The sequence below is a fragment of the Coturnix japonica genome, chromosome 1, assembly GCF_054131305.1.
Source record: "Coturnix japonica strain WE chromosome 1, WE-NBRP24, whole genome shotgun sequence".
Classification (NCBI taxonomy): domain Eukaryota; kingdom Metazoa; phylum Chordata; class Aves; order Galliformes; family Phasianidae; genus Coturnix; species Coturnix japonica.
The window spans coordinates 58,981,437-59,003,524 of record NC_140663.1 but is presented as its reverse complement, the minus strand read 5'-3'; the positions used below and the strand labels follow the sequence as shown (position 1 = coordinate 59,003,524).

Sequence of the window (22,088 nt, the reverse complement as noted above, 5' to 3'; positions counted from 1 at the left end):
GCGACCGCAAGTGGCAGAAGCTTTCTTGTGATGTGTTTATTGCCTTTTAAGTTAAAAATGCAAAAAATAACAGGTAGAAATTAATATCTGAGCTGTCTTAACACTCACTGCTATTAAATTTTGTGTTGCTCTCTATGACAGTTAACCTTATTTTATCTCTTGAGACTATTCAGGCGCTATACCTAGACTCTCTGGTACAGTGAGAATGTGTTCAATAACAGAAATGCATTGTCCATGTATTAGACTGCAGAGATATATTGAGGTTTTCTTTACTTACAGAAAAAATGTTTTGTTTTGTTTTGTTTTTTTTCATCAATAACTGTATTTCATTTTGGTTCTTTGTAGATCCACATAGATCCAACATCACCTGAATGGCAAAACTATACTGGCCATATTTCTGTAAGTAGCAAATAACTCACTCTCAAGTGAGAGCTGAGTACTTAAATTCTTCACATGACTTTTTGCAATGCTCGGGCATTATTTGGCAGGTGGCAGCTTGCTTTGTTGCTATGTAAACATTTATTATTGCTCATGTGATACATGTATTGCAGGAAGTAGTGAGAGCACAGAATTTGTAAGTGATGATCTTTGAATTGGTTTTGTCAGTGGCATTTTTACATTGTTCTTTACAAGATCATTAGCAGTTGCAAGGAGTAATAAAAACAGGTTACTTACAAAGCTGAGGAAGAGATTTTATTTACTGTCTTTGGGAACATTAATATGGTATTTCAGAGAATGTATTTTGATTTATTGTGCTTGGGACAAATTATTAAAGCACCACCAGCATGAAAACACGGTCTTTAATGTTTCTGCTCTGGATTTAACAAACTGATTGGATTTGAGGTTTAACACAAGCAAGTGCAGAGTCTTGCACCTAGGGAGGAATAATTGCACGCACCAGTACAGGCTGAAGGATGACCTGCTGGAGAGGAGCTCTGCTGAGAGGGACCTGGGCGTCCTGGTGGACAACAGGTTGTCTTTGAGCCAGCAGTGTGCCCTGGTGGACAAAAAAGCCAGTGGCATTCTGGGGTGCATCAAAAAGAACGTGGCCAGCAGGTCGAAGGAGGTGATCCTCCCCCTCTACTCTGCCCTGGTGAGGCCTCATCTGGAATACTGTGTCCAGTTCTGGGCTCCCCAGTACAAAAAAGACGGGGATCTCTTGGAAAGAGTCCAGTGGAGGGCCACTAAGATGGTGAAGGGCCTGGAGCATCTCCCCTGTGAGGAGAGACTTAGGGAACTGGGTCTGTTTAGCCTTGAGAAAAGAAGGCTGAGAGGGGACTTGATCCAGGCCTATAAATATCTGAGGTGTGAGGGGCAAAGTGGTGAGGCCAGACTCTTTTCAACAGCATGTGGAGACAGGACAAGGGATAATGGGATAAAACTGGAGCATAGGAAGTTCCGCATGAATGTGCAGAAGAACTTCTTTACAGTGAGGGTGACGGAGCACTGGAACAGGCTGCCCAGGGAGGTGGTGGAGTCTCCTTCTCTGGAGATATTCAAGACACACCTGGACACCTACCTGTGTGACGTGGTGTAGGGAACCTTCTTTGGCAGGGGGGTTGGACTTGATGATCTCTTCCAACCCCTACAATTCTGTGATTCTGTGAAGTACTTCCTAAATATATTTAAAGCATTGGTATGAACTTATATTTATCAGAGTAATATTGTATTAGACTTATAAGATCACTTGTTGTAAAGTGATGTGGAACATAAAAGACCTTCTTAGAAGGCACTCCCTTCCTGGGTAAGTAGTTCTCCATTACCTTTGGTTGGTTTTCAGACAGATTAAGTGGAGAATAGTTATGATAGCTTCTTCTTCCTTAATTTGGTAAAGAACTTGCTGGAAGAGGGAAGAGCAAGTGAAATGAGAACATGACAGCAGTGGAAGTGTGCAGCTTGAACAAAGGAGAAGCTGAGTACTTCAGTTCATTTTCAAAGTCTTGGTTTTTGCTATGCTAAGAATAAAACTGTTAGCGTCTCAGCAGCCTTGACCAACACCTGACAATCCTTTAGCAAACACTACAGCAAAACCAAGTGATTTTTCTCTGACATCATGTGTACTTTTCAAATGCGAGTAAGAGATTTGCCCCGGGAATCCTCTGGTTGTAATGCACAGACATTCAAAAGCCCCAAATAAAATTGGAAACACAATTATATATATGTACACATACATATATAAAAATATTTATAGCTCTTTGTGCTTTCACCTTTTCCTTAAGCTTGAGAATGTTTCCATCGTAAAAGAGAAACAAAAAGCTCTAAAATATCTGTGAGAGGAAACATTTAGAATAATAAAACAAGACATTATATTCTGAACTTAGAGGTTATTTCTGGGGCTTATGTATAAGAAACTAAATCCAGATATCCAGAGAGATCCTCTGTATCAACATATCCTTTGGAATTCACAGACTTATGGCTGCTCATAAGCAAAACTACATCTTCCCAGGGAACAGAGGGAGAAGAGGAGGTTTGTTGCTTAAAGAACAGCGATGGATAGTTAAATAGGGTAAGGAGGGTGCAATAGTTGCGTAGCAGCTGGGCACCACTATGGTAAACAAGTTAATGGCTGGACAAAGCAGAGAAGTTACCAGACATAGGTTGTGCCAGAATTGGACATTTACAGGAAGGATCTTTAAATCTGCCTTCTGCAGAAGGCTTTATGAAGGGCTCAGGCAGGTGTGTGGTACTTCTTCCCTTTATTCTTAGTCACATGCCAAAGTTCTGCAACCTTCTCAGTAATAGAAGCACATATAAGCTATTCTCAAGTGTGATATAAGTTCAGGAATGGCAATAAAAATGGCAATCTACGATCAGTTGTGCTGTGAGGCATTTATGATATTGCATTAATATTTCAGACAAGCAATATGTTTTAAAATAGTTACCAGGTACTACTGAAGATGAGAAAATATACTTTATATTGCTCAGCTTGTTTTAGTTTCCTATATGGTTAGCTAGACTGCTGTATCTAACCAGATGTCTAACCACAGAACTGATAAAGACTTTTCTACTCTCAAAAAAGAGCAGAAACATCAAAGCTATTGTGAAGTCTATTAAGAACTAGGAGAGGTAACCCTTGAGTTGCAGTTTTATGTTTTCCATCTGACAAGAGTCAGATTTGGACTGATAGCTCCCAACAGTACAGAGAGCAGGGAAGTTTTAGTTCCGAATTCTTGGAGAATATCAGATTTCCAAAGGTATGTTTTTAATTCATTTAGCCCCTATTTTTGCTGTATAGCTTTAAAAGTGATGATTTTCAAAACAAAGGCATTAATGGGGTAAATCTTAGCTTCCGGAAAGCATAAGCTGCAGACTGTTGTGGGCTACCAGTGGCAAGAGAGAGAGATTATTCAGCTGCAGATGAGTCATTCTGCAATGGCTTTGTGCTCTGAACGAAGTAGTCAACATCCTGAAACAGGTAGTGTGTGAAATTGTAGCTAGCATTTTAATTTAACGCCTTAGTTTTTGGGGGGGGGGGGGGGGGGGGAAGGGGAATAGAAACGTTTTCAGGGGAAAGGCCATCATTCAAAATAAAATGGTAGCTTTTTACACAGCTTTGCCATCTGAGAGAAGTGCCTTTGAAGGTTTCTTAGTAGAACACAGTAACTGACTATGACTTAGAACAGTTGTGTGATGAAAAGGAAGGGAAGTCTTGATATTCATCATCTCAAGTTCAGTTAGGATATAAAGAGATGAAGGAAAACAGATTCTATATTGGTCAGTTGTAGAAAAGGCTATTATTATTATTATTATTATTATTGTTTCTCAAAAACCAGCTTTTATTATCATACATTAAACTAGATTTCCCAGAACTGAAATCTCTGTTCAGTTCCAGGCTGTTGATTGGTCTGTCCCTATCACAGCATATTGCTAAATCCGGGATTTCCAACTATTTCTTCCTGTTTATACCAAGCTTACTCAGCACATTGTTGGCCTTAGTGTTTGCTTCTTTCATAAACTTCTTTCTTTTGAGTCCGTTGACACCACCGTCTAAAATAGCCACAGAGATCAGCTACAGATGCTTCGGGGAAACATTGTGAAACCTCTTTATGACTGTTTTGCGTCGATACAAATCTAACAAACAAAATGTAATTTTACAAAACTTAAATATTTTGTCTGATCCCTTTTGAGAATGTTTGGGTTTTTTTTGGGTTTTTTTTTTGGTGGTTTTTTTTTTTTGTCATTTTTTATTTTCCAGTTGTAACAAACTATGTTCTTCATCTTTATTTGGCCTCTGCCAATATCTTCCATGGTTCTTCAGTAAAAAAGAACCTTCAGGTAGCTATTGAGAGCAATGCAGCCTCTCGTCAGCAGGATTTTCAAATTTAAACATTTCTTTTGCAGTTCTGTATGAAATCTCACTAGGTGCAGTTAATCAGAGTGCATACACTCATGGAGCTACAGACTAATGTAGAGATAATCCACTACAAGGTACAACATCGGGGTCTAAAATCATCTCTCAGAAACTGATGCTGACCTCTATTCTAGGAGTGCTCTCTGTGGGAAAGAGTCTTAACAATGACAAAGATCTCTGTAAACAGCGAGTCATAATGGGATTCTTCTGAATGAGAGAATACAAGCTGGCAACTGTTATTTTACCCTGTCATAGAATCATAGAATGGCTTGGGTTGGAAGGGAGCTTTAAGATGATATAGTCCTACCCCCCTGCTGTAGGCAGGGACACCTCCCTCTATACCAGGTTGCTTAAAGCCCCATCCAGCCTGGCCTTGAATGCCTCCAGGGAGAGGCCATCCACAGCCTCTCCAGGCAGCCTGTGCCAGTGTCTCACCACCATCACAGTAAAGAATTTCTTTCTAATGCATTTGAATCTCTTCTCTTCCAGTTTAAATGATCGAGTCCTCAGTAGCTATGAGGGGTTTTACTGTGAATGAATCCAAAAACTTTACAGGTGATTTTTGCTTTAATAAATTCTGGAGAACAGATGGTAGTCCATTCAAGATGTCCTGAATGACTGATGTTGATTTAATCACTGTATGTCAACATAGTAAATGAATGTACAGTGGTAGCAGAAAAACCTCCATAGGCTTTGGTGAGGAGCTGTAGAGGAGGGCTGCAGGTGGAATTGTGTCTGTTCAATGTTTCCTGTACTCAACTGCTATTCTGTATGTTAACAATGTAGTTCATGTAGGAAATAAAATATTTGTACAAAGTATGTACATTGAAACATTGTTAGGAATGCAGAAACTCAGAAGTTAAAGGCATCCTGAGCATGTGCATTACAACAGAGATAAAGGTGAAACATCTGGCCACTTTTTCTCCCCTCCTGCTGGCCAGGAATGGATGCCCAATTACAATAAGTGAATATAAACTAGCCTATCATGCAAAACTTACATGATGATGGCCAAATCTCTTCACACAAACTTTCCATGGGTAAGTCATCACCATTTTGTACTTCATTTCTGTTGTCTGACTTAGCACAGCTAAGTCCTAAAGTAGAAGGCATGAAGCACGCAGAGATTTATCTCTGCCTTTGTGCTTGGTAATATTTACTTCACAAAGTTGCTACAAGATACATTCATGTTTGTGGTACAGACCATACAGTGATGAACACCAAAAGCCTTTGAGAAGTGTGCAGTGAATATCATTCTTGGCTAACAGAGATGCTTAAGATTGTAAGTTGATTATTCTTCATCCTCTGTCTCAAGACAGATTGTTACATTATTGCTTCACATGATAAGCTCTTACTCTTCTCCCTGTCTGGTAAATAAAAATGTAAAGATCGGGGGAAAAATAACTCCACAATACTTTAGCTTTTCTAAGAGAGGAAAAGGGAGGGCAGTAGAATGCTGTTTTCCTAGTGTAGGAGTGAGCAAGAGTAGCAACAGCTCAAGGCTTACAGGATGTCCAGTATCATTTAAAAGAACTGATAAGTACTTACATTTAAAAATAGGTTTCACCCCTGTCATGAAAAGAAGGCCTAACTATAGGCTTCAGAGGGCATGCTGAGATTTAACACACAGAAGGTGGTGAAGGCAACTTGCAGAAAATTCGGAAACAAGATGAAATATGTTTTATAATGATTTGACTTTTAGTCAGATTACTTCATATTCAGCGAAAGGTGTGACTTTGCTTCAAGTATTGCTACATGCATCTTAAAGTTAGTACGAACACTAGTACAGTTATCTAGATTATTCCAAGAGTCCATGGGTTTACACAGGTAGTGATTTGGCAAGGCCCTTAAGTATATGTTTAATTATAATTGCAGCCTGTAATTTTTAGTTACCCTGACACCTAGCGGAATTTATTGCTCCCAGCAGAATATATAGGTTAATCTTCTTGTAGAGCAATTGGGGAAAATTAAGAAAGTTATGTAAGCCATCCTTGGACAGAAAGAAGAAGATAGTTGCCTGAAAATAGACTGTCAAAGCAATAAATTAGATAAAATGTGGAAGAAGGATTTGTCCCAAGCTCTAGCCCTGTTAGAGACATGCTAATAAAGCTGGATTAAAAGTTGTAATGTCCCTGACCTCAGGTCTGATTTTTGAATGTGGACACATTTCCTAGTTTCTTCTCGTTTTTTTCTTTTATCCTTTTTGTCTTTTTCTTTCCCTCTCATGTGGAGACACCACAGAATTCTGTTTAGGTTACATTCTGATCATCGTGTGAACACACTGAACCCTTTTAGTGTCCATCAGAAGGCTGGATCTCACTGTTCCTTTCTATGCATAAGCTTAGATGTATATTACTTGAACACCAGGCCAGTCGCTGTTACTCTGGGCACCACAAGAGTCTGTTGAGCGCCGATGGCTGCTCCTTCCATGTCTGTGGTGCCCAGCAGCGCTGTGGAGGCGTTTCACAGCGGTGCTCCCCGCTCCTCCCGCCCTGTCCCGCCGCCAGGTGGCGCCGTAGCGCTGCCGGAAGCGATACGGGACCATCGGCGGCGGCGGCGGCGGGACCCGCCCGCCCGGCCCGGCGCATGGCAGCGCGCTGAGGCGGGCCGCGCCGGGCCGCACCGCGCAGGGCCGCGCCTGGCCGGGTGGCTGCGGCGGCGGCGGCCGGCGGGCCATGCTGCTAAAGCTCCTGCAGCGCCAGACCTATACCTGCCTGTCTCACCGCTATGGGCCCTGCCTCTGCCTCGGGGGCCTCGTCCTCATGATCGTCTCCGCCCTGCAGTTCGGGGAGGTCAGTACGGCGTGGCAGCACCTTCTCCCCGCTCCCTTCCACCGGGCGGAGGCTCCTTCGGGCTGGGTGCCGCCTCCGGTTGGAGCGGGGGCTGCATCGGGAGTGTGAGCGGGGTTTGGCGGCGTTATTGCTACGTCCCGGTGCTCCGCGGTGGTTCGGAGGGGCTGCAGGGGAAGGGAAAGGCGGCTGCTGTTGCTGGGCGATGTCCCCCCGCCCGGTGGAAGCTGCTCGTACTTGCTGGCTCTGCCGGGTGCGGAATCAGCCCTCTTGGAGTTGTGCCGCTCCCCGATGAGAGTCTGGAATGACCCGAACGACGTTGTTAGATTGTTTCTAACAGCCCCGGGAGCGTGATGTTGTGACCTTACCCGCTATTTGCACTGCCCTCGGGTGGGTTTGTTGTTTTATTGTAGCGCTGTTATTCTGGTTTTGGACAGGCTGATGGGACTCTTCCAAAACCGGTGCTTAACAGAACCTTCATATGGTAGCTGGGATCAACGGGGTCTTTCTCCCTTCTAGAGATTAAGGAGTTAAGTACAGCCGGCTGTGGGCTGTGTTACACCGATTGCTATTCAGTACAATTCTGTAAGGGATGGGATGCAGCTTTCTCAGTCAGTGTCACATGCAGGCAGGCTGGTATTTCCTGATTCCAGCATTTCTGAAGGCACTGTTCTCTCCTTGTTGGTTTCTCCTTTTTATCACCCGTTTCGTTTTGATGCGCTCTTTCACACTTAAGAAAAGAGCCACGGGTGGGGTTATCTGAAAGTCTGCAGTGGCACACAGTCAGAAGTTCAGTTTCAGTCAGAACTTGCAGATTTGTCTGGCTGTGCTCCCTGCCTGCTGCCTTCCAGCCTTCAGAAACTCCTGAAACACTAAGAAGCCAGGACTGAATAAATAGTGTGATGCTTTCAGCCATCCAATTATTTGTAATTGTCAGATTGGTCTTGAAGCTGATTGAGGTGTATCTCTTGGTGCTGTCAAACTTCTAATAAGCCTTTGGTTTTCTTTAGAATGGGGACTTCAGACAAGCTAGAGTTTCTGAGAACCACTTTAGTCCTTGTCCCAGTTATGACTGATTTTGCTGAGCACCAAAGCCACTAATTAGATGTTTTCCTACCAAATCTTAGCTTTCTTTTTCCAACCCTGTTACTATCAGAACCATTCAGAAAGCTTAGGTACTATTTAGGCAGCAGATAAATAACTGGCAAATACATGCACGGGTACATAAACTTTCAGAACTGCACGTTAAGCTGAAAGCCAGCTGACCAGCATTGTTCCAGTGGGACTCTGATCCCACTATATTATATTAGACCTTTCCTGGTAATCCATACTAAGAGTAGAAAGCATTGCTGTTCTGTGGTATGCTCCGCTATTGCAGTGTATGTAAGAATTTTACGTGTGAAACCAAGGTATCTTTCAAGTCATTATCAGGTGAACTGTTTTTAATGTTCTATGGGCCTTCTCAAGCAGTGTGCAGTAACGTGTTTCTTTCGGTCCCTGTCGTCTGACCAGAATATGCAGTTCCTTTTTTTCCTCCCTGCACTCTCAGAATCAGATTTCTTGTTCTAGTGAGCAAAACTACATCTGCTTGTTTGGAGTCATACTGATGTCTGTGTCAGTGCTGACATAAAAGTAAATGATGACAGCAAAAACATTGAGATTGGGAATAATATCCTAACAGCCTCGAAGATGAAAAAGAGTGTCATTTCAAGAAAAAGGTTATCCCAGGGAAATAACAGTGCATTCAAGCATGATTTGGGAGCTACCAGTACAGGATATCCAGGCCTTAGCCACTGCTGTAGCATGGTTATAAGTTAAACTTCGGAGTTTCATGACAATTTGCCTACAAACAACTCATAGCTGACCTTCCATTGATTGCTCAGTCTTGTAAAGTGTTTTTCAGTTGGAACAAGGGAGCCATTGTTATCACACAGCTGATACAGTATCTCCTAATTGGGGTATCTTCATGTTTATTTTGTAGTTGTTGTTGTTCCTCAGTGCTTTTATGTATCTGTACGTAAAGCTGAAGCAAAGAGGCCTTCAGGTGCAGCACAAAGAAAACAGTAGAGAAAAAGTATTGGATGGGAAATATGTGCCATCTTAATGGACATCTGTCTAAACAGAGCTACTGTGGTTCTTAGCATAGTTGCACAAATAGAAAAAATAAGTGTTGGAATGGTTAATGTTATTCTAGTGGAGAGCTGTACAACAAAGCATTGTTTTGCTCAGATACTTCTGTATTTCTTCTAGGAGCTGGTCAGTGCGTGTCAACTCATAATTAGCCATAATTACAGATGTTTGTGTGTAGATAGCTTTCAGTGTGTAGGGTTTTAAACTAAAGTGTTTGGCAAAACAACATCATGTCTGGAGCGTGAAGGAGTGTAACAATGTTTTTGGTGTTTAAGGAAGTAGATATCTTTGCTCACCTTGCAATTCACGTGTCCTTTTGTCTGGGAGGAATGAGCTCATATAGATGTGTTTGTGATTGCAGTGAGACTGTGTGCAGCTTTGGAAATAATTTTGTCTCTGCTTGTCACTGACACATGATGAGGCTTCCCTGTCCTGTGTACTCTTTAGAACTCTTTTAATTTACTTCAGCAGGCATAAGGGTATAGCGACTTGTCTTCCTAAAATGGAAGGATGCAGCCTCAAAAATTATGGGCTTCGGTGCTATTTTAGAGAAATGGTGGGTTTCAGCGTTGCCACAAGAAATAAGGAGTAGTGCCACTTAAATCTAGAACAAGTAGTGAAAGGCAATACTGTCGTTATCTGGTGCTCCCCCCCTCAGTGCATATCTGTAGGTACGTCTTCAGATAAAATAAACCCCTACCCTTTTATCTCTTGAAAACACTGTGAGATGATACCATAGTTTCTAAAGTTAATGCAGAAGATATCGTAGTAAGTTTGTTTCAGAGTATAATCTTTCTTTTCTAATTTATTTATTTTTAAATCTCAAAGCAGTGGTCTATCTCCATGACTTGGCTCACTGCAGGGCTGGGTGAAATCCAGTGCCAAGTTCAATGGGACAGAAACACAGGGGGAGGGAAGTTTGTAGCTTGTAGAAACACCAAGCTGCTGCATGAGCTGGGCTGCTGTGTAAGCCATGGCCTGCACTGGGAAACAGCTACTGACTTTGTGTTTGTGCCTGGGTTAATCCGCATAATTTGATATGTCCTGGCCTGGCTGTTTGTTTTCAAAGGTCAGATCTCAGAGGTATGAGAATAGAAAGGAAGACAATGAGATTTACGCAAGATGAGGAGGTGGTTCTCGCTCGCTTTAAATCACGTTTGCTTTAAGGTCTCAGTTTTGAGAAGTTGCTGTGTTTTAAAATGGTAAGAGGCAAGGGGGACAAAACAAATAGAAACTTAAAAACTACATCTGAATAACAGGAAGCCCTTACTTGCAGGAATAAAAACTAAGCTTGTTTAAATTGAGTGTGCTGTAAGTTCTGCACCTGAATCCTGCCTCACAGTAATAACTTAGTTTAGATTCACTTCTGGTCACATACACATTAATGCAGAGATCAGCTAGAATGAAATCGGTCATGCCTGAGCATTTCAGAAATAAGTGCCCAATTTTAGAAGGTGGTGACATATGTTTGTTTTTATTCTTTACAGGTTGTGTTGGAGTGGAGTAGAGATCAATATCATGTTATGTTTGATTCATACAGAGACAACGTTGCGGGCAAATCGTTTCAGAATCGGTGAGCTTTATTTGCAGTTAGAATATTGCACGTTTTACTGTTGAATGGTTTCTCAAGTATTTAAGTGAAATATTCTAGATGAAGTAAGTAACTGTTGAGTGTGACTTTCTTGTACGAGCAATTGTATGTTTAATGAATTACTAATGTAGGGGTTCCAACGTTGGTGCTTAATATCCTATCGTGGACGTCTAGAATTTGGAATTTCTAATCGTAGATTTAGGAATCTTAAGTACATTTAATTTATCCAGTCTGTAAGGAGACAGCAAAATGACAATAATGTTGAAGGGCAAATATGAGATATTTTCTATATTGAGATGGGAATTTATCTTGGGTTTTCCATGACATCTCAAAGAAGGGCTACTATTTAGTAGAAAAGTCACAAAGCTAACAAGAAGCAGCATTTTAACGCTGAGCATATTGAAGTCACCCACAGCAAATTGGAAGCCAAGTCAGACGGGTCATTTGCTTCAGTTTTGCTAAACTGCTGTGTGGCTTCTTGTGGTTTCTGAGTTTGTGTCTGAGCAGTCATGGGATCTGTTGCTCAGGAAGTCAGTGGACTGAATTGGTAGGTGGAAGAAGCTACTAACGAGTTGTCATCTGAATCTTGAAGCATTGATGGAAAAAGCCCTGAAAGCAGATGTTTAATCAGCACTGAGGTTTGTTGAATCACGGGACAGCAGAAATGATCAGATCAGTTTGTCATGCTTGGGTGGGTGAGTGCAGGATAATTGTTACATTATATTTGTGAATACTACTCACTTCTATAAGCTCATCTGATTTCCCTCCCCTGATTTCCAAGGAAAGACAGATGAAGGCAGTGATACAGCTCATACAGATCCTTAGCTTTGTATATACATCTTTCTGCAGAGTTGAAGTGCAAGTGTGATTGTTCCTGTCTGTACTAAAATGCTGCCTTTGTGCTAAATGATACAGTGTTTTAATAAGATAGTACTGTAATGGTGTAGAAATAGTTAACTTCCATCTCTAGGGTGTATTGCCATATTTCATTTTCATTGTGTAAAGCACTCCTTAGTTAGCACTGACTTATAGTGAAAGCTTATAGCGGAGAGCTTAAGGGCGAGGTTGGGTTATACTTGTGCTGACTCTCTTTTAAGAAAGGTTTGAGGTAACCTGGGAGGGATCCAGAGGCTGCTCTACTCTTTCAGCAACTGTGGACTCTGAGACAATGAAGCTTTGTCTTCTGGCTCTAATCTCTGCTGCAAACATAGCTTTCCTACATATGCAAACATCACCGGGATGGAAAATGCCTCCTGGCAGGTGCACAGACCTGCAGACAGCACACAGCGAGTCTCCTGTTCCTACTGCAAGAGATGACAGCTCTGAGTGATGACAGCTGGTTTCATCTTCAGATCCTAGTCATGCTTTTTGGATTTGTGTGTAGAAGTAGGGACTTTTTTTGGAAAGGAAAAGTGTAAAGGAGTATCTGAAAAAGATAAAAATTCTCAAAGTCTCAATGCTTTTTTTTTTTTAATAGGCATTGAAATAAATCAGAAAGCTTTGACTAAGACCAAGAAGATGAATTAATTGCCCTGTTTCTGATTCTAACTGGGATCAGTGTTAATTAATTGTGTGTGTTTTTTATTGTTATGTTTGATTGCCACTACTTTTCCCAAAAATGTAAGCATTCAGATAAATTGTAAACAAATAAGCTAATGGATCTGCAAGCAAATCACTTGCTTTGGTAGCTTTTTTTTCGTTATCTCTATAGCCATTGCTAATAAAGAACGAGCTTGCCACACGAGGGTTAATTTAGAGCTGTTATTCATTGCTACAAATTGAGTGTAGAGAATTACATAGTTATATTTGCTATTGTACAGAAACGTGATCAGCAGATGATAAGATGGGAAAGGCTTCACAGGTGTGCAAATAGTGCTAAATTTGCCTCATACTGTAGAACAAGTTGGAGTTCAGTCTTTTCCACGTTTTATGTTCTTAAGTGAAGCCTGCTTAAATAAACTCTGCACTTTGCCCAGAAGACTGAGGGTTGTGCACTTTTGAAATCAGCTGACTTCGGTCAGGTGCTTCCACCTGAAATGCTCTTCCTAGCTGTAGAAGTCAAGGCATTGCCAAGCCAGTTGTTTAATTGATCACAACATATGCAGAAAAGCTGAAGGAGCTCCTGCCATTGAATTTCTGCTTCTGTCACAAAATGTATACTGAGCTGTGCCTGTTAATGAACCAGAGGGTGCTCTATTTCCTCTTGCTAGACATTCAGATTATCTTCAGAATGACCCTTCAGCATCCTTTAGGTATCACAGAAGCCTTAGAGTTGGAAGGGACCTCTGAAGGCCATCTAGTCCAGCTCCCCTGCAATGAACAGGGACACCCCGGCTAGGTCAGGTTGCCTGATCCAGCTTTGCCTTGAAAGTCTCCAGGTACACGGCATTAACCACATCTCTGGGCAACCTGTTCCTCACCACCCTCACTGTAAAAGATTTTTTCCTTTTATCTGACCTAAAGCTTCCCTCACTGAGCTTGTGAGTCAGAGGGAAGGTGAAAGGGATGCTCACTGTGTCTCTCTTTGTGTGTAGTCTGAAGGGTGAGTTAAGTGGGGAAGGAACACCTTTCCTTGGGTACTTCATTGCTTGGTCCTGTGGATCTCAGCATTGGAACACTTGGTTAATGCTTGCAGTCTGAATGCTGCTTTTCTCCTAGCTAGGTTTTCACTTATCCTGTATATTTCATGGAAACAAAGACATCAGAGTGAGAGAAAGAGAGAGAGAGATTAACTTCTGAGGATGTAAACTTATGATGTACAACTTAATATGCTTGGCAAGAGACTGGATTGTTGCATTTTGCTGAAGTTTAGAAGGTATTAGTGAATAGCCTGACACTGGAGCTTCTGAACTTACAGCTGGGGCTGCCACCTGTTGTGTGGGACAGAAGGGTTTGTGCCTGGCAGCAGCCTGAGGCACCTGCAAAAACAAAGGTCTGGGCCTCAGAGGGGAGATAACCATCAACAAACCGAAGAAAGGTACTCACAAACCTTTCTTTGCTGCATCTGCATTAAGTATGCTGGGACAACTGTTAGCAGTCAGCTACAGTTCCACAGTATTAAATTGTGTCAGGCATAGATTTGATTGCTGTTTCTGGTGTCTGAAGTTGTATAGCCTGCTTAGGTTGCTAGCTGGTAAAATCCCAAGCAGGAGATCTAAAAGGTATTCTGAGATAGAAACCTGGTCCTTCTGAGGTCCTGCCTCTGGGAAATTACCTGACACCACAAATGATTTAAGACTTCATGCTGTCCTGTCTAATTTTAGCAGCTGGTGTATTAAGGATGTGCCTTAATGACTCTGGTACTGGCTTGAGAAATATTTAATGTGCTGTCGGGAGTTGGGTTATAGGTTAATGTGTCATTGAAATCTGGAGCATGAATTTCAGATTTCTTTAGTTACTGAATTGTTATGCCTGCTCTGTATCCTTTTTAGATTTTAACTGAGCTGTTTTGCCAAAGGCTTGTTTATAATTGAAGGGTGATATATATAGCTAAAGTAAATCTTTCTTTCTTTGTCTGGTTTGCAGCTCAGACACCAAGTAATTTTGTTGTTTGACAGCAACTGCTATTGTAGGATGCCACAGATGCTTGTAATGTAATATTAAACAGCTCATGTAGCTTTCATTTGAATTATGTAGGCTTTGTTTACCCATGCCAATTGATGTGGTATACACCTGGGTGAATGGCACAGATGTTGAACTGATCAAAGAACTGCAACAGGTCAGAGAACAGATGGAGGAAGAACAGAAAATAATGAGGTAATAATCATATGTTTTTTTTTCGCTCCTACTGAAAACAGCAATCTGATGTAGTAGCCCTCTTTCTTTTTTCCCATGTTGCTCAAACAAGTTTTTTTCTGTTTTGATTATTCTCAACATCTTGTTTCAGTTCTACATTTAGCTGCAAAGCAGCACCTAATCAGGAAGCTGCTTAGAATACAGAGCATAATAATTTAAAGTAATTAAGGCCATTTTATCTTGGATTTGTAAAATGCTCTTCAGAAAACTGTGCTTTGTGTACAGGCCATTTTGTACTGACTCTTGTAACTGCTTGCAAGTAATAAAGCAATCATAAATCTATACATTACATTTTTGCTTGTACTGGGCTTAATAAAAATATATTTGAGCATATTTGGCTCCTTCACATTTGATTTATGGTCTCCCAAACACAGAAGCTGAGGAAAATCATTCATTGACATTAGCAACATACTTTTCAACCTTCTAATTAAGGCAATAAGGAAGATGTGATGCTGCATTCAGAGTGTTAGAGATTGTGCAACTCCAGCCCGTGAAACTACTGATCTAAGGGCTTCAAACAATACATGGCTTTGTGCTTAACAAAGACAGGCATCTTGCATTACTTTGTAACCATTGGTTTAGTTCTTTATAGACAACTCTGTGGTAATGTGTTCTGTTTGAACCAGAAAAAATATTAAATGAAAGAACAAGGACATATTTTGAAGATTGAGCATAATATTTTAATTCAGACTAATCTGAAATTAACAAGCATGATTTTTGGCATGTTATGACTTGCAATTATCTTTCGCAAGTGAAGTTCTAGGTCTCTGTTTTGCTACTTTACTGTGAAATGCATTGTTTAAACATCTTAAAGGTAGACAGAGTCTCTGCTCTGAAGAGATTTCGCATTTATGTTGCAAACATTTGTCCTTTTGGCTAATGGGCAAAGAGCTGCTGTATTTCCCATTTTACCAAGAGAAAAACACAGGTTGTGTTCCTCCATAACAATGATTTGAAGAGTTCATATCAAACTCACGGGTAAGGTTCAAGTCAGTGTCAGCTTCAGCATCTAAAGGGGCAGATGGTTTCCCTTTTATGTAATGGGGTGTTTCTCCCCCACGCCCCCAAGTATTATTGAATTGGTGAGCACAGTTAGAAGAAGTTATTTCTTGAAATCAAGATGACTGTAGAAGAGAAAGGAAGAGAGTCTGTGAATCTCTGTTAATGAGTATATATTTAGTATTGCAGAGTTAAACTTAGTAAATTGTTCACTTCAGCCTGGTTTATTATTGTTGTCATTCTTATTAACAGCAGTTTAATGAAATAATCTAGTAATAATCCCTAAAAATCTTGTTGGCAGAGTCTGTCTGCTGCAGCTCCCAGCTTGTTCAAGTTCTGCTGAACATGGGTGAGCAGTGAGGAAGTACATGTCAGCTTGCGCTCTCCTAAAGTAGGCCACAGGCCAGACCTTGGCACTTTTATGGCTGGGATATCTGTGCTTTCACAACATGTCCCTGACTCAATTAGAACTCTGAAATTAGATTAAATTCTTTACGGTCAAATTGGTGTTATTGAAAGGAGTTGTTTTAATTTCGTAATAGGGAAATCCTTGGAAAGAATGCAACAGAACCAACAAAGAAGAGGTAAGATTTTTATTATATTTTTTGTATTGTGTGTAAGTTGAAATAAACATAGTTCATATTCTGAGGGTGGATTTTTTAATCTATCTATACTTGGAGTTTTACAGTTGAATAATATTAAGATTTTTTTTTTTCAACCATATCTTCACTTGCTATTTGTGTACATGGCACTGTGAGTAATTGTTTGTTAGGGGCCAAGGCTCTTGAGTCTGTGTGCTGCCAGGAAGCAGCAGGGCCTGCTCTGTCTCGTTCTCTATTTGGCTTGGTTGTTTAGCTGTTGAGAGATCTTTATTAGGTCTTCTCTGCATTAAATCTCAGTAAATTTTGAAATCTGAAGAATCTTCATTATCTTTAAATAAATTAATTAATTAAAAGCAAATTGGAAAATAAAAGTGTGAGTGAGGAAACAGGGGAGGGGGTAAGGGATGGGAGAATGAGTTATGGGGATGCAGTAAGCTGTAACAGTAGGATGTATGTCTTCTGCAAAATAAGCATACTCTTTAATTGTTCTCTCCTTCCTCCAACAGACATTAGGAAATAATGGATCAGATTTACTAAACTAGCTTTTGTTGTACCTGATATTGATCTGCTGTAAATTTTATATTGGTGTTAAATATGCCTTTGTTATTTTTCTGTAGTGAGAAGCAACTGGAGTGTTTGTTGACACACTGTGTTAAAGTGCCAATGCTTGTTCTGGATCCTGCACTGCTGACCAACATCACGCTGAAAGACCTCCTGTCCGTTCATCCTACTTTACAAGCTGCTAACAATATGTTCTTTGTAGCAAAACCAAAAAATCCTTCTACCAATGTGACAGTAATTGTTTTTGATAACCCTAAAGATGGTAAGACTCTGTTTCTCAGATTCCAGATGGTTTTTCCAGAATTTTTACTTCAGTTTTCTTCCATTACTGACTCTACAGCTAATATTTTTTTTGACTTTAGCAAGTCATCTAGTCTCTCCCCTCAGCCTGTTCCTCTAAATGATGACATCAGAGATAGTGCCTCTTACCTACCATACAATTGATTATGAAAGATTAAACAGTTCCATGCTTTAAAGTACTGTTGCAAAAACAAACCTGATATCTGAAAATCTGTGTTGCGCTGATAATCTCACAAGACTGAGGATTAGATTTTGAAATATTTTTTTAATTGCTGTGGTATTGAGACTGAATATTGCGCAATAGATCTGCCCTTAAACAATTGCACACCTTAAAATTATCTTTATGTTCAACACACGTAAGTAGGGTCATATAACAGGCACAGGCCTCTTATTTAAAGATGTAGTGCCCAACCCACTACCACCCACTTGCCCAGACATTACTAGTATTTGTTTTATCACCAAGAATTACTTGCCAGGTATAAAGACAAATCTTCACTCTTTAACCAGTCAACAGTTTTCAATTTGCAAAAATATATTTCAGTTACTGCAGTATAGAGCAAAAGTGACTTTCAGTTTTTGATTGCCAATACGTTTTATTTGTTCTAGCTGAAGCTGCCCATTCTGGAATGTTGAAAGACAATAGCAAGCATATGGTATGGAGAGGTTACTTGGTATGTACCTTCAAAAGTTGTTAATTCCTTTCTTAAACTTAATGTGTTTTTAGAAAGTATTTCTGTGCCATTATTTCTCCATAACTCACACATATTAAGAAGTGAAAGATGTTTTAAAATTACCCCAATTTCAATTTTGCAGTTTAAGCTAAATGACAAACTGTATGCTACTAAATCTGCCAGCTGCTGAAGGGTTAACAAATGCTGCAAATTACTGTAGATGTTAAGAAAAAGGGCTGCCATTGTACCGTATATTCTTGTTTTTAGACTACAGACAAAGAAGTTCCAGGTCTGGTGTTAATGCACGACTTGGCCTTCCTTAGTGGATTTCCAGCTACATTCAAAGAAACAAATCAGCTGCGAACAAAACTACCAGAGAGCCTGGCTTCTAAAGTAAAACTGGTAAGGATTTGGAGAAAAGAGTAACTTATTTGTATTGTTTTTGTTTGTTTGTTTATTTTGAATGCTTCATATACAGATTTTGCCTATCTAGCAAGAGTACTGTTGCAGGTGATGCTAGTCCTATCTCTGATAGTAATGATAGTAATCTCTTTTGTGTGTGAGAGACTCTTCTTGAATTGTGAAAACAGCAGTAGTTCTAAACAGCAAATCAGTTGCCTTCAAAACGCCAATTATCCATTCTGTGACTGTAAGGTATTAGGCATTAGATTTGTTAGCCTGCAATAAGTAGAAATAAAATAAAATGCTGTGTTTGTCAGTTTCTCTTAGCCATGTACTATAGGCTATTGCCTAGCTGTAGTGCACTGAATCAGAGGATTGTTTAGTGTGTCAGAATTTTGTGTGGTTTCTTAGCTTTTTTTTTTTCCCCTTCTTTGCTTTTGGAAGAGTTATCTTAATAGTTAAAGCAATTAAATTTTTCACAGCTGTATGGCTTATTCATCTCTGCCAAGTACTCTGTATAGTCCTAAGCCAGTTATACATCAGCTTACCCATCTGCAAGGCAGCAAAAGATGGCAACTCACTAAGGTTTTGTGTCTTCCATTCTCTCCTGACATTTGCACACCTTTTGGTTTAAACCTGGATTACCAGACAGTTAAAAAGCTGCAGAACTCTGTGAAAATCATTGACTTAGGCATTGGAGAGATGACACTGAGCTCTGTTTCTGAAGTAAGAGCTTAAGAAGGTGAAGAATAGCTGGTCTGCCACCAGTTAACCAAGTCAAGTATTCTGTAAGGGGAACTCAGGGATGTTGGTAGTATGAAAGGGGCTAAGGGTGATGTGGAGGGAATTAAAAGTGTGTAGAGAATTGAGATGTCAGTCCATACAAAAAGTCTGTCTTCATTTGTCTGATGTCTACTTGCAGGATGTGATAATTCACTTTGTGACTTGTTGGTGCTTGAAAGAGCATGACTTGCTTTCCTTGTCTCTCTTTAGCAGGTTAGGTTATCAGATCATGTATTGTGCTCAACTGAATAAAGTGTAACTGGTTTAATGGGCTGGTCACACTCAAGATGAACACAGGCTGAATTTCTTGCTTGGCTCCTATTAGCAGATTGGTTTGGAATCTTACTGACAGTAGTTTGGAATAAAATTAAGTAAACTTTTTTACCTCTCTTCCTATCACTCTTAAGTAGCTTAATATTAATAGCTCTTAATTAACTTTTAAAGCATAAATAGCTCTTCTCTTTTGATTTTGTTTATATCTTCTGGGTGTTTGTAGAGTTAAGGTATGACTTTCTCCTGGCATTTTTTGTTTCACTGGGTTAATTAGGCAGTGCTCTTCCCACAATATTGGCTCTCCATTGCTCTCATCCTTCTGACAGCCATTTTCTGTGATGCTTCCACTGTGAATTTGTCTGTCTTCATAGAATCATAGAATTACACAGGTTGGAAAAGACCTTGAAGATCATCAAGTCCAACCACAGCCTAACCTAACCAAAGTGCCCTAATCACATCTTCAGCATGATTACAGCATTTTAAATGGAGCATCACCACAACTTTTAGGCAGTGGCAAGTACATAGCTAACACAAGGCCACAGACTTGTGTGCTGTAACACACTCACTGCAGACAATTTTGCCAGTTTTTCTACATGACATCCATTACCTCCTTTTCCTGCTTTATATTACTGCTACTCATAAAATGACCTGTTGCTGTTTGGGTGAGTGATGGTAGATGTGCTCTGCTGTGATAGCAACATCCTTCATCTTTCTTAGTAGCTACATTGATTAGATTGCAGCGGGTTTTCATGAGGTCAGTCCACTAATCTATGATTGTTTTTTATATACTATCAGTATGTATATTTTTACATCGCTTTAAACTAATGGTGTTTCCTGCAGGGAGATCAGATGTTATCCAGCAGACGGTGCTACTTCAGTTTTGCCGTCTGAGATGCTAGATTTTTTATTTCAGGCTTGCATGAGGAACGTTGTTTGAATGCTTCCTGACTTATAGAAGTCTGAAGAATTTGAACCTAAATTTATTGAGGGAGTGGATAGTATTCGATTCTCACTTCTAATAGAGCTATACTGAAAAATGTTCACAGCTCAAATTGCTTTGAAAACAAAACATATATATTTTTTATACTTAAACAGTATCCTGGAAGTGAAATGTGTATAGACACATTTGAATTCAAAGTTTTAAAACAGTATAATTTTGCTTGAAAATATCTTTTTCTAGCTGCTGACCTCATTTTGATAGCAGTCACAGTAACTGGAAATCCCTGTGCCAAAGTGCTATTCTGCACTTAAAAGCAAGTTGAAGCATCTTTTGGCTGATATAACAGTTATTCCTTGAAAACTGCTGCCACCAGATTCTCATTTCCTATGGAGTTCTGTCCCTGCTTGTTTGTAGACAACAGAAATGATAAATCAATAATAGCAGTTTGCAGACCAAAATCATCAGGCTGTGCTGCCATTCAGCAAGACCTGGACAGGCTGGAGAGCTGGGCAGTAAGAAATCAGATGAGGTTTAACAAAAGCAAGTGTAGAGTCTTGTGCTTGGGTAGAAATAATTGCATGCATCAGTACAGGCTGGGGGAAGACCTGCTGGAGAGGAGCTCTGCTGAGAGGGACCTGGGCGTCCTGGTGGACGACAGATTGACCTTGAGCCAGCAGTGTGCCCTTGCAGCCAGAAAGGCCAATGGCATACTGGGGTGTATTAAAAAGAGCGTGTCCAGCAGGTCGAAGGAGGTGATCCTCCCCCTCTACTCTGCCCTGGTGAGGCCTCATCTGGAATATTGTGTCCAGATCTGGGCTCCCCAGTACAAAAAAGACAGGGATCTTTTGGAAAGAGTCCAGTGGAGGGCCATGAAGATGGTGAAGGGCCTGGAGCATCTCCCCTATGAGGAGAGACTTAGGGAACTGGGTCTGTTTAGCCTTGAGGAGTCTGAGAGGGGACTTGATCCAGGTTTATAAATACCTGAGCCATAGTGGGAGCCATAGTGGTGATGCTGGTCTCTTTTCAGTAGTGCATGGGGATAGGACTAGGGGTAATGTGATAAAACTTGAGCATAGGAAGCTCTGCATGAATTTGCGGAAGAACTTCTTTATGGTGAAGGTGATGGAGCGCTGGAACAGGCTGCCCAGGGGGGTGGTGGAGTCTCCTTCTCTGGAGATATTCAAGACCCACCTGGACGCCGACCTGTGTGACCTGGTGTAGGGAGCCTGCTTTGGCAGGCAGGGGGGTTGGACTCGATGATCTCTAAAGGTCCCTTCCAACCCCTACAATTCTGTGATTCTGTGTTCATGCAGACAAATTGCACATCACACTTGCGATCAAAGACTGAAAATCTGCTTGTATCTACAGTATCTGAAGATCTTTGAGTGCAAGTTCATCCTTTTAGCATAGGTTAGAGGTTTCTGGTAGTTGTTACACATTTGATTTAATGAAGCTGACTTGTTCAGAATACATTTGACATAAATTATCAGCTCTTTTCATTTGTTTAACTTGCCCCTTAGCAATCAAGAAATTTAGTAACAAGATGCCCCTTTACTTTTCCTTCTGTTTTAATTTCAGAGCAGTTAACTTATGTTTTCTTTACCCGGGGTTATTTTCTAGGAGCAGCTCTTCTGTAACATCTTCATTAATTGCCAAATTGGTATCTGAAATAATACTGCCTCAGTTCAGTGATAATTTGGTGGAAATTAAATGTCTGCTTCTGCATCTGGAAATATACTGGAGCACAATCTTAGATGATGTTTGCTCTAAGGAGCTCTTGCCCTTCTCAAGCAGCATCTGGAACTACATTCTATCTCCATATCTAAAGCTGCTTTCCAAAATAATTCTGACTGGTTTTATCCATAGCACCCTCTGAGTTTCTTTCTCAGAGTAGCTATTCTATG

At 40.5% G+C, this 22,088-nt stretch overlaps 1 protein-coding gene across 2 annotated transcripts in view; it reads left to right on the top strand.

The window, feature by feature from the left end:
* Nucleotides 1-6,872: 6,872 nt before the first annotated feature.
* GNPTAB (N-acetylglucosamine-1-phosphate transferase subunits alpha and beta) overlaps nt 6,873-22,088 on the top strand; it is a 36,332-nt gene continuing 21,116 nt past the window's right edge. The window contains exons 1-7 of one of the 2 annotated variants that reach the window (XM_015867438.3): nt 6,873-7,140; nt 10,755-10,840; nt 14,495-14,614; nt 16,195-16,236; nt 16,872-17,077; nt 17,722-17,786; nt 18,054-18,188. In XM_015867438.3, coding sequence (XP_015722924.2) covers nt 7,024-7,140; nt 10,755-10,840; nt 14,495-14,614; nt 16,195-16,236; nt 16,872-17,077; nt 17,722-17,786; nt 18,054-18,188 — 771 coding nt within the window. In that variant the 5' untranslated portion in view covers nt 6,873-7,023. The remainder of the gene's footprint in view (nt 7,141-10,754; nt 10,841-14,494; nt 14,615-16,194; nt 16,237-16,871; nt 17,078-17,721; nt 17,787-18,053; nt 18,189-22,088) is intronic. The other variant, XM_015867448.3, reaches the window with a different exon arrangement.